Here is a 12,882-nt window from a genome sequence, read left to right on the forward strand (position 1 = left end):
CGTGGGAATACCTTAGTCATCGACGGAGAAGTCAATGGAACTAAGTGTAACCTAACACTCGATACTGGAGCTTCACGAACAGTGATCAGATACCAGCTTTTGAAGACATTTTATAAAAGCCCTTCTAGAGGAATTGTACAGCTTGTTACGGCAACAGGTCAGCACATAACCGATCGGGGAGAAGGTATCGCAACCTTCAAGATTGGTGGAAATTTATACAGACACAAGGTTGTTCTTGCCGACATAGTAGATGACTGCATAATCGGATTAGACTTCATGAAGTATTATAAGTGTAAGATAGATCTGGAAAAAGGAATGTTCAAGTGTGGAGAGCAGGAAGTTTGTTTTAAAGGCAACTCTTCAAAAAGTGGTTATGACGCCTGTAGAGTAATCAATGTGGACGGACAGGCCAGTAATCAACAAGAGTGGAACGCAGTTCGAACAGTTCTGGATAACTATAAGGAAGCCCTGTCAATACTTCTATCAAAGGCAGAGGGACAGTTAAAGAAATTTTCTGACATGTTATCTACCCATGAAAGAGAGCTAAGAAGGAGTTCAGATGATGTGTCTCAAAGACCGTGCGATAAAGTTAACGAACAGGATGGAAGGGATAATGACCACGTGAGGATACTAAGAACAGATACCATAAGTCCAGATTGGTGTGGGAAATTAATTCGGGAACAGCAACAACAAGATTCTGACATTAAACCAATTCTGGACTGGATGAAATCTTCAGCTGTCAAGCCACAATGGAGTAAAGTTGCATCAACAAGTACCACTACTAAGAGTTACTGGGCTCAATGGGATAGTTTATTTCTCCATAATGGGGTGTTATGTCGTAAATTGAAAAATGCTCAAGGCGATCATTTGCAGTTAGTTGTACCAAGATTGAAGGTTCGCGACATATTAGAAATGTGTCATACTGACTTGTCTAGTGGACATTTAGGAGTAAAACGGACTCTTATGAAGGTTAAGGAAATGTTTTATTGGATACATTATCGTGAAGATGTAGAAGACTGGATCAAGAAATGTAGAGCTTGTGCAGCTGTTAAGGATCCGCAGACTCGATGGGAAAAGATAATGGCCACCTATAAAGGGAGTAATGATGCTCGGGACGAGCATGTCTAAGGAAGGGGTAGTGTTACGAAGACGGGTCGACTACAATGTTTCTAGATTTTTCCACTAGTTAGAGAACTTTTCAGCAGGCTGTAATATGTTTTCTGACCGTTTCAGGAGAGGGTCAATCACATATTAGAAAATTGTAATTTTCATAATGTTACCCTAGTTTTCAGGAAGCTGAAACCTTTTTTCAGTCTGTTTCAGAACATGTGTAGTCGAGTGGTGCAGTTTTCAGGAGACCCGTTTTCAGGCGTTTTCAGGCCTAGTTATACCCCTTTGATGAAGGAATATTCTAGACCGAACTTTCTAGGTGTGAGACAAGGACGAAATGATACGAGAGAGAGAGAGAGAAGATCAGAACTTTCTCGAAACTAGACGAGCACTCTAGAACGCCGTACGACAAGGACGGAGCAATGTGCGAAAGAGACAAAGAGTGCGAACGTTCTAGAATTGTGCAATCGCTACTCAGTAGCAAGCCCGCCTAGAAAGTTCTCGAATATTGTTTAGAATTATTCCCAGGGATATATAAGCGAGCCGAAACGCGACTAGTCACTAAGTTTTGAATGCGATTACAAGAGCGAAACACCGAAGCGATAAAAGTGAATATAAGTGAATATAAGTGATAAAGTACTGTGTGAAGTGTGCATAAGTGAAGTAATAAGTGATTGTTTTTGTGTGCTATAAGTGCATTTCTGCTATTAATTTGTGCCCATAAATTCCTCATTTGATTTACCAATAAATAAACCCTTGAAGAAATCCACGGCATTTTCTATCCGATCCCCTAGCTCGTAACAATATTAATACTCAGTAACTCGAATTTCAAAAAGGAGACTGTAAGTCGTAGTTAGTAAAATATTATGTCGTCTTACTTCGAATCCCCCGAAATATATTTAATATATAATAGCAATAAAATCCATTATGAATATTAGTGTTCGGGACTTCTAATAAATTATATTTGTCTTGTAGATGTACAATTAATGAATATTGAATACATTATTAAAAAATAAGTCGAATTATTATTCAGATTCGACGCTACAAATCAGCTTCACGAGATAGTACTGTTTGCTGATGACACTTAGCTTTTATTTAAACTGCCATCTCCAGTGTAGTTCACTGGTTTGATGCAAATAATCTTAAACTAAACGAAAAGAAGGCATAATATATTAAATTTGTAACTACAATTGTAAAAAGTAGTAAATAAATCAAATAATACTTGAAGATGAGGATATAGATTTTGTTGATAATGCGGTGTTCCTGGAAAAAATACACATAGAAGGTCTTTCGAATAGGCTAAGTTCTGCAGAGTTCACAGTGAAAAAGATACTCGATCTTACGGCGAGTATACAGCAAGGCTTATTTAATTCGGCTATTTTCATGTATCACATGATAACACACACATGTGGTGTTATTTTGTGGGGTAATGCAGCTGACAATAAATCAATACTTGTAGTGCAAAAGCTATAAGAGCGATCTGCGGATTATCGCCACGGGAGTCAGTCCGAAGGAAGTTTAAAGAATTACATATTTTGACTTTGGCAGCCAAAAAATATAGATACCTTTAAAAAGAATAGTAGCTTCCATAATTATAGTACTCGTAATAAAGGCAGAATTAGCGCACCAACCACAAGGCTGTATAAAACGAGTAGGTAATTCTTTCCAATTGTATACGTTTTTTCAACAAAATCCCTAATAATATACAAATGTTGTCAATAAATAAATTTAAATCGTACGTTAAAGCAAAGTTGCTTGCCAAGGCCTATTATAATACAAATGGATATTTAAATGATTCTAGTGCTTGGAATTGGTCCAATATAAATAGGTAACGCGACTGAATCTCTCGGCAGCATTTCCAGACTCGGGGGCGATCATCAACATCCACGACCGTTTTAAAGTGGGAACAAACCGTGATCCATGTGGTATCAAATTATTTATTTTTTCTTATGTAGCCAAGTTCACATTTCAAGGATCGTCATGCTCGCTTAAATGTCATTGCTTGTGGCGGCTTCCATGCATCGGGATGTCTCTCTCCCTAAAATTTGGTGAGGGGGCCGATGGCTGGCCATGCGTCATACTCGTGAAAGGGTGCTACTTGTGGTGACTAATCGTACTTGAATTGGTGTATGTTGGTGGTGATGTTAGTTATTTCGACTATGTATTTGCGTGTTTTTCCCACGAGAATGTAAGTGCGTGCTCCTATTTCATCATGCCGCCTGCTGATAGAGGATCTTTGACAATCTTTGTGTAATGGTTGCAGCTCCTTACAAGCGTTATGTAAAACAAAAACTTGGAGATTAAAAAGAGTGGCGGAGATGTTATTTTGCCAGTTCTTCTCTGCCTTTCTACGCTCTTGATTTGAGAACTGTCAGTAAATTTTAAATTAGAATCATTTCATATACATTTATTTTGTTGAATAAATGATTTTGAATTTTATGTCATCTGGGCTTGCCGAGCGCTTCGGCTTTAGACGGACAAGCGCTTCCCTTACCTACGCTGATGTCAGTTCAGATACCCGGTACCCGCTGCAATCACCTATTCCACATTCAGCCGCGCGGTTTCCCTACTATAGACTGAGTAAAGATACGCCGCAAATTCAGCCGCACAATCCGTATCTGATACTACCTCACCATTTTTTAAATATAATTTTTATTTGCAGAATTACTATCCTATGCCCTTATACCTAGTCTTGACATAAACATTGAAACAAAGAAGTGAGAGAAAAAAACGTGTGCGTACTGAACGGAGAACGTTAAAATGAATTTATATCTAATGTAAGACGAAAAATGCAATATCTATCTCAAATACAGTCCTAGTTCATTTGTTTAATATTGTATTAACATGAAATAATCAATAGAATTTTAACCTAAATTTAACATAATAATAATAATTAAAAATAAACAGAACTCTACAAGTTACTGACTGACTTAATAAGTTTGGTCCGGTGCCTTTAAAGGAGTAGTCCCTACTCCAAAGGAATAAAAATCAGAGTTGGAAGAAAGACTATGCATTTTGCCAATGTTGTGTTTTCCTAGTATGTGTAGAACATTCTCGGTTAATGAACCGAAGTAGCAATTGACAAGCCATTTTGAGTTGCTTGAGGTTTAAAGAATTAGCTCGATCAAAGAAACAGAAAGGTGAAAACTCATTAAACTTTATTAAGTTTCAAAAAACAGCTTCTTTGTAGGAAATATCGTCAGGTACATTTGCCAGTGACTTAGTGTAATTCTTCAGGAAGGTTTATCGCAAGATCAGGCAGGATTGGGACTCCAATATTAATAGGATCGGGCTTAAGGGGGAGTTCAGGTTCACCAATGTTGATTGGGTCTGGAATAATGGGACTTTCAGGGACGATAGCGGGGCTGTTGTCAATTTCTTCAGGTTTAAGCGCTGGCTTGGCTGGCTTGGCATTGACATTTATGATAACTTGAACCAGTGGAGCGCTAACTGGGACATTTCCTTCGACTAAAGCTGGGTCGGTTGAGATAGGCTCATTTTCATCTAATAGAGCGGGCCCAATGTTGATATTTTCAGCCTCATCCACAAGAGCGGGGCTTGGGTCAATGATAGGCTTCAGTTCACCCAAGATACTTTCCAGCTGCTGTTCAAGAAGAGCAGCGGTGGCGGGGTCAGTGTGAGGACTGTTGATGGCATCAATGATGGCTTGGAGATGCGCCTCATCTTGGTTGATGGGCTTTTGTACAGGAACTGCAACTGCCAAGGCAGTCAGAGCAGCGAACGCAATAAAGAACTTCATAATTGCCTGCAACAATATTCTATATATAAGCCTTTAAATAGTTTTTGGCTGATTTATTTAGTGTTTGATGAAAACCTAAAATATTATAAAATTTAGGCATTCGAAATCTAAACTTTGGGTTTTATTTTTTCGCAACAAGAAAATGAACACAATAGCTATCATTGCATCAATGCGTGACGACTTGATAGACAATACGACTGATATTATGAGGTAAATGAATAATTAAATGAGCAATTGTTAATCAAGTAGAGTTTGTGTTTTCTACAAGAATTTTTTTTGCTTCAATTATTTATTTGTACAATTAAAAGAATAACTACATTTATTATATAAATAAACAATTATTATTATAAAATAATACTCACAATTAGATCACAATTTTGCAATAATACAATATGTAGAATATGCACCAGTTTTTATACTCTTTATTCTCCTATCGGTGACAAGGAATAAATTCATAAAATCATAAAATATCTTCAATTGCTCGGACTTTAGATATGAAAGATAATATGATACATTAATTTCGAAAACATTGTTGTGCCACCGGAAATGGTTAAGTTGTGAATTTACAGAAATTCCTGGAGATGAGAACTTCCTTTACCCTGGAGTTTCATGCCCACTTTCGTGCTCTTAATTAAACGCCGTAACCAAAAAAATAATCCTTACGTTTTTATTAGGACAGAAAATGTACGAAACATCATAATATATGATATGAGGCAACAGCTACCGCCCATTGCATCTTTACCTCATATTTATGTATTTATTTAAGTAAACCACATCATATATATAATGCTTAATCAACAGTGTTACAAAAAAATAACAGAATACAATAAAATAACTATAATATTTACTAACAATGCTTTTGTCCACCACATTAGTCACTACCTTATATCATACACTGGTAGTAGTATTTATTCTGTTATACTCTGAAGAATTCGAATGAAAGGTGCCTCCTAGGTGGGTTTTTGCAAACGGAATTTGGAGAATTCTGCTCTTTTTAAACCTGGGGTCTGAATATGAGACGAGAAGTTACTTAAACCTCATAAGTAAAGTTCAAATCTTAATCAGGACCGTTTGCCAAAATGGAATGCGAAGCAAAAATTATTTAATTTTAATTGAGTAGGATTATCTATTATATAGGAGATTAAGTGCTAGTTGTATCAGGAAAGATGACTTGGAACAATTCAAAGGTGATTACATTATCTATTTCCCTAGCAAATATATCATCAGATATCCTTTTAAACGCCGCCACGGCTAATAATGAGATTAATCTCATTAGGCGCTGAATTGCCTCTTTCAATAAATACAGAGGATTTGAATTAATGCGCTACTGCTATAAAAACCAACACGACTTTTCCATAGGAATAAGTAAAGAATCTGAGAGCAGGTAAAAATGTTCAAGTGTTTCTGCGAGATTCCATAGATTAGACTCACTCATAAATAAGAGATGAATCTATATAAGAGGAAGGGTAATCTTTTACGGGGTTACAAGAGACTAGTTGAGTTTCACAGGTGATTTTCAGCCGTTGGGTACAGATACTCTTGTTACTCTTTGCTCTTAAGAAGTTAATTTCAAAGTTAATCCTAAATATCTAGAATAGGTAGAAATAAGTAATGGAAATAACTTTTTATTCACCCCCGTGAAGGCTTGTATTATAACAAGTATTGGACATGTTTCTTGATTTATTAATAATAACTAGTTAATACATAATAGAAACAGTTATAATAAATATGAGTTACAATACTTACTTTCCTTTAAAATATTGTCTTATCTTAATTAATCTAAAATCTCACATCTCCATCAGCTTTCATTGTGTTTAGTTTCAATTGTTCGATTAAAACCTCGAAACGACGAGTCCCGAAAATACTGAGATCTCGCGAGATTGTGATTATTAGTACTACAAGATCGAATTAACGATTTTACTAACTTTACTTGACTTAATTTGTTGACTTGAAGTAATTTATATAACGAAATAATTATGCTATTGCCATCCATAACCAATAATAAATAAATTTTACTATTACCTACAATACATTTTAGGGTTTAGATAGGGATTTAATAATAAAAATTACTTTTATTATCAACATCTTTGATAAGCGATTTCAATTACACATTTACTGTTATTATTAGTGTTAGTATATTGTTACTGTCGTGTTTATTTTGTCATTTGTTATTTATTATCTGAATAGGAATATTAGACAAGAACGTGTTGATATCGGTATGTATTTATTTATACGTCATATTATATAATGCATTTTATAGAATAACTTTTACAGTACTTAATTTCCATGTATTTTAGATAGATTGTAGATACGATATTCAGAGTGAATGAAATTTGATATACGAAGTCATACCAAAGTTTTGTTTTTGTTGTATAGTAATTGAAAATAGTTCACCTAGTGGTTTCTATAGGTGACTCTTATCCTTGGGGTCACTGATTCGACCCTCGGCTGTGCACCAATAGACTTTCTATGTGCGCATTAAACATATCGCGAGAAAATGTGTCGACGGTGTGTATCAGGCACAGATGAATCACTTGCTTGTCTGTTAGAAAAATAAATGATCACAAAATAGATACAGATATGAGGCCTAGACCTAAAAGGTTATAGCGCCATTGGTACATATATATGATTTAGTCATGGCATTAAGTCTGTAGGCAATTAGCCGTCAACCTGACAAACGTCACCTTGGGTCAGACATACCGGATTCCTTGCGATGTTCTTCGCTATTCTAGATTACTAGCTATGACTTGCTATGATTGGTGCACAAAAATTCCGGCCAAGCCTCGCGCAACGACACCATAATCCGCTCTTTTGCCTCCGTCAATGTTCCAGACATTTTAGAGCCAACGGGCTTCGTTAGAGTCGATGCCAAGCGGGATGGGTCGGGTTCTAGTATGGGCTAGCGTTAGCCCCGTCTAAACTCTCTCGGATAAACAAAAAAGAGAAGGCGGAAAATAATAAACGACTCAAATATAAGTGTATTTCCTCCAACTTCGATGTAGTTCCTTTTGGAGTAGACTGTTAGGCCGTAGGGTTCAAGGGTTCAGATTTATGTTGGCGCCTGGTAGCTAGTGCCGGTGACCCCAGAGCTGGTACTTTCGCTTAACGAATAAGTATCGTTATACAGCGAGGAAATGTTGCCAGTGTCAAAAATACAATGGCACAGGGACCAATATTTTTAAATACTGTATAATTGTGTGAAGTATTAAAACATTAAATATTTAGTAAAGAAAATAAATGGGGTATCAACAAATCTCTTTAAAAATCTCTGGAAACCATTCGAATATACCCTTCACTGAGTTTAAGTCAGAGTGGTGTTCTTTAAATGACATTAACTATGTGCTATTTAAATGTAAATATATTTTAGATAATAGAACGGAAGGTCTCAGATCGACGCATTGTTAAAAGATAAAGATTTTTTTACATATTTTACACTTTGTACCATTTCATTATCGCGTTCTAAGATTAAAAGTCTGGAAGAATAGATAAGTACTACAGAGATATGAGTCTGTAGCGTGCACTTATCTATTACCGTCGATACCTACTCGTCAATATTGCGGTGATATACTTTTCTGAACGTGACAAGATTTTAAGGGTAACTTTCATAGTTTGAAGTTTTTAGTTTCAGCAAGATATCTGGTTCCACATAGTCGTGGGGGAGAACTGCCTAAAGAAACGCTCTGTGCGAAACGTGGAGTTGAGCAATCATTTTCGGCAGATTTATACAAACTTGGAGTATTTATTTCTAAAATATAAGACTTTTTAAAGATAAAAATATTTCACATTTTATTGCACAAAACAATTAACATGATACGAAAATTAGGAAAAATAATTAGGTAGTGCAACGGGCGCCGATAAAGCTATTAAGCGTTCTTTTCCAGATGACACTATTAATGAAACGAGTTTACCAAATAATTGTCAAATACTATTGTACTTTCTTCAAATAGTCGTTGGGATCCATTCTTATATATCATTTCCTAGCTATATTGAATCGTTCCTTCTGTATGTGAAGCCTACGAAGTGAGACGGAGACTTATGTGCTTCTGGAAGGAGCTAGGCTGGCTTTGTTAGCCAGGACTTAACGTACAATGGACCTAGTGAGAGTCTAAGTGCGGAAACTAAGTTCACCAACGTTTAAGTTTTTCTGCGCCGTTCTTTAACTAATTATAATTTTCTAATTGGTTAATTAGATGGACAACTCCGAGTACGGCTGTGCAATGATTATCATTAATAATAGTAGTAGTTTTATAACCATTAAAAATGATTGATAGTTTAATCTAATGTCTGGTCTATTTGATTCTCTTTATAACATATTATCATCGGCAAGCAAACAAAAGTCGTGACCTTATGCATATAAATTATTACGTAAATTAGTTTACTTAAGTATATCTAAACGGGTTAAGTATTAACAATCCACTTCAGATTTACCTAAATACATATTTCACAATTATAAAAAAAAACTACCTATATAAGGTATATTTATTTTTATAATTGTTTTTTTTAAATACATAATTCAGAAAAATGAAGTAAACAAAAATTTGTCAAAATTATTACGGTACAAATCTCATAAACAATATTGTTTTTGATGTAACTTAATGTGGAATTTAAATTAAAAAAGATAATCTAAGTATGATGTTAAATTAAGCATACGTGACATAGTCATACCAAATATTATATTTGTATTTACTTTTGACTATAACTTGCAAATAATCTGAGAAAACGTTTGCTAGAATTGTCGACCACTCACAGCCATAAACGTCAAACATACATAACTCCATTGTTGTAGTCAGTTAATAACATTCCAGCCTTCATTCCTGTTAATTCATCTGTTATTTATTGTATGTATGGGAATAGACATCACAATAGCTAGGTAATGATATAATCTACAATGCAACGGTCTTAAAATATGTAAAAGTTATAGGTATGTATGAATGCAGCAAGATGTAGGCACACGGACTGGTGGCATTTGAATTTTGAGGTACTTTGTAAAAAAATATATTTTATTTTTAAAAGTACCTTAAAAATAATATTTGCTATTTTTTACTCTCTTATTGTTATGTGTAGGTATCTAAACTATGAGGTTTTATGTCTTGTAGGTCACGCATTCATGTTTACCACCCTAATCATTCGTAAAAAAAAAACGAATAGTATATAAAATAGTAATTTGGTTTTTGGTTTACGTGTTTACGACACAATTTTTTAGTTTTAAAGCAAAGTTTAAAAATGAATAATGACATGATATACGAACTATACTTAGAAAACAATCGTTACAAACATAATATCAAGAACTAAATGAACTGCAAAACGAAACTAAATACTGATATTCCTATCTTAAGTAATAAATTGTATTTAATACGATTAAGTAAAAACAATAATTAATTCATTAACATGTAATTATTATAAAAAACGTCCACGGAACAATTGCGTGAAGTTACATTGTCGGTCGCGGTCAGTTAGTTAATTCGTTAGGGTTCTTTTAACCCAAATGTCGTTAATATTTCATATACCAATGGCACAAAATGACTAAAAAAATGATCAGAAAAACTGGTGTAAATATATTTCTGTATGCATCTAGTTCCTGTGAGAAGGACTTCACACTCATACATTAAACAAATGTGATATTATGGTTTTTTTTGTAATAGGAAAAATCAGGTATATCAGTTAAGATATTACAATAACAATGAAATTTAAATAGACAAAAGTAGGAATAATAAAAAAGAATGGTGTTGCATAAATTTAATATTTCAATTAACAAATAAATTTTATAAAATAGACAACACTTTGTAATGACATTGCTTTTTAAAGTTAAGAATATGATCTCTATTTCTACAATAAATATTAGTGTAATAGTTTTCCACAAATAAAACAATGTGAAAATATATTTAGTGACTATTTTTATTTCCTTTCCAACCTCAAATACATACAACCACCAACAACCCTTTAAAAAATTGATTAACATTACAAACATTCTAATGACATTGATTTGTTCTATATATTAAAAAAAACATAACCGAAATAGTGTTTTACAATAAATAAACAATTTTGAAATAATTAAGACTTGAACATGCATTAACTAAAATTAAATATAATTTGGCCTTTAAAGCCCTCATCTTCTTTGATTAAATTGACATTTATCAAACTATTTAAATGGTTTTCTAAATACTAGACTTAATAAAGAATACTTTGCACAATTGCCTTTCAATAAATATCTACAATTTTCTATCATATGTACGCCTTCTTTGGTCATCAATTTTAACGAGGTAGTATGTACCGGGAAAAAGTGTGTCCACTGGTCCCGAGGGCTCATAAGGAGCAGTGTGGTAGTTTTCTGTTCTCACTTGCATATAATTTGTGAACTTTTGTGGTTCTACACTCATACGTTTCTCTAATAGTGACACACTTTCATTAACAGAATTTATTAATTTCTCCAACTTTGATCCAGCACTCATGTCATTGCAAATGTTAATGGAATACATAGTTGATGCTAAACCTGACCCGTATGAGAACAAAGCAAATTTTTTTCCAATCAATTGTTCTGGAGACTTGCTTACAAGGTAAGACACAAGACCACCATATAAAGATGGAGTGTACATATTACCCACATTTCGAGCTAAATGCAGAGAAGGTTTTGTTTTTGCTTCAAATAGATCCTTACTGTAGGTCATAAATGCCTTCTCAACATCTCTATCAAAGTATGTGTTTTCCCGCTTGAACTCATTGAACTGTGAGAGACCAGGGAATTTACTTTCCCTTTCTTCATAAGGTGTATTTAGGAAATCATTAAAACTTACTCTAGCCAATGATTTTTGAACTAATTTACAATATGGTGAGTGAAATAGCATTCCATCTAGACTCAATAAACCTTTAAAGTTAGGATCTATGGCCCTCATTTTTTTAGAAAATAAATTATAGCAGTTGTCCAATGCACTAAGGTAGCACTGAATAGAAAGCTTCCCATCAACATAAGGAAACTCAGATGCAAGATCGGGTTTGTAGAAATCATAGGCATGGGTCATGTATGAAGCACGAACTCCACAATCAAACACTAAAGGCGCATCAGGGGCTATGAGCATTGCAACAGCCCCAGCTCCTCCAGTAGGTCTAGCTGGACCTTTACCATAGACAGCAATATCTCCAGCAACCACAATAGCCTTTCTTCCATCCCATGAAGATGATTCAACCCAATTAATAGCATTAAATAATGCTGCAGTCCCTCCATAACAGGCATTAGTTGTGTCTATGCCTTCAATATCTGTGGCACCTTCTTTGGCAAACAGGGTCATAAGGAATGTTTTTACACTTTTGCTTTTATCAATAATTGTTTCAGTACCAACCTCAAGGCGTCCAATATCATGAAGGTTAATGTTGTTCTTTTCAATGAGTCTATGAAGCACTGTGAGGCAGATAGAGTGAATATCTTCTCTATCTGTGCAAAATGCCATTTTACTTTGCCCTAAACCAATTGTATATTTCCCAGCAGCGACTTCGTCAAATTTTTCCAATTCCACTTGATCAACATATTGGGAAGGAAAGTAAATTTCCATAGCGTGGATACCCACGTTTTCAACTTTGCCTTTGCCCATTGCGATAAGGTTAACTGATGAAACACCAATATAATGATAAAATTTTCTTGGAAATAACTGTGACTTGCGTCGCGGACTACTAACTCTCGTCGCGTCTAGATACAGACTCGTTACGGCAACAACTCGTTCAGTGTCGACTGTCGACGACAAAGCAACCACTATTGACTACCGCCGGTATGCGATCATCATACCATTGACCTACTACGGAACCGTTAACCTAACTTTCTTTTACTCTTACGCGGCTGACCGATAATAATGTTATTGTGACGCAAAATGTCTGGTTATATACGTAAATGCACAATTAAATAACTACGTTTTAATGACATAAATGCTTTTGTTTCACAACGTGTAACTAAAATTGATTTTATTAATTTTTCTACAACTTTTAAATTTTGACGTTTGAACTTTGATTTACGACTTTTGTCACCT

At 34.7% G+C, this 12,882-nt stretch overlaps 2 protein-coding genes across 2 annotated transcripts; both read right to left on the reverse strand.

The window, feature by feature from the left end:
• Positions 1–4,251: 4,251 nt before the first annotated feature.
• LOC123716264 lies at positions 4,252–5,287 on the reverse strand. Its single transcript, XM_045671919.1, has 2 exons — positions 5,233–5,287; positions 4,252–4,876 (listed from the first exon to the last, which is right to left on the reverse strand). Exon 2 carries the CDS (start codon positions 4,868–4,870, stop codon positions 4,331–4,333), a length of 540 nt encoding a protein of 179 aa, XP_045527875.1. The 5' UTR covers positions 4,871–4,876; positions 5,233–5,287; the 3' UTR covers positions 4,252–4,330.
• Positions 5,288–10,591: 5,304 nt separating this feature from the next.
• On the reverse strand, positions 10,592–12,882 carry LOC123716030 (hydroxymethylglutaryl-CoA synthase 1). Its single transcript, XM_045671514.1, has one exon. It carries the CDS (start codon positions 12,451–12,453, stop codon positions 11,080–11,082), a length of 1,374 nt encoding a protein of 457 aa, XP_045527470.1. The 5' UTR covers positions 12,454–12,882; the 3' UTR covers positions 10,592–11,079.

Source organism: Pieris brassicae, chromosome 11 (genome assembly GCF_905147105.1).
Source record: "Pieris brassicae chromosome 11, ilPieBrab1.1, whole genome shotgun sequence".
Taxonomy (NCBI): Eukaryota; Metazoa; Arthropoda; class Insecta; order Lepidoptera; family Pieridae; genus Pieris; species Pieris brassicae.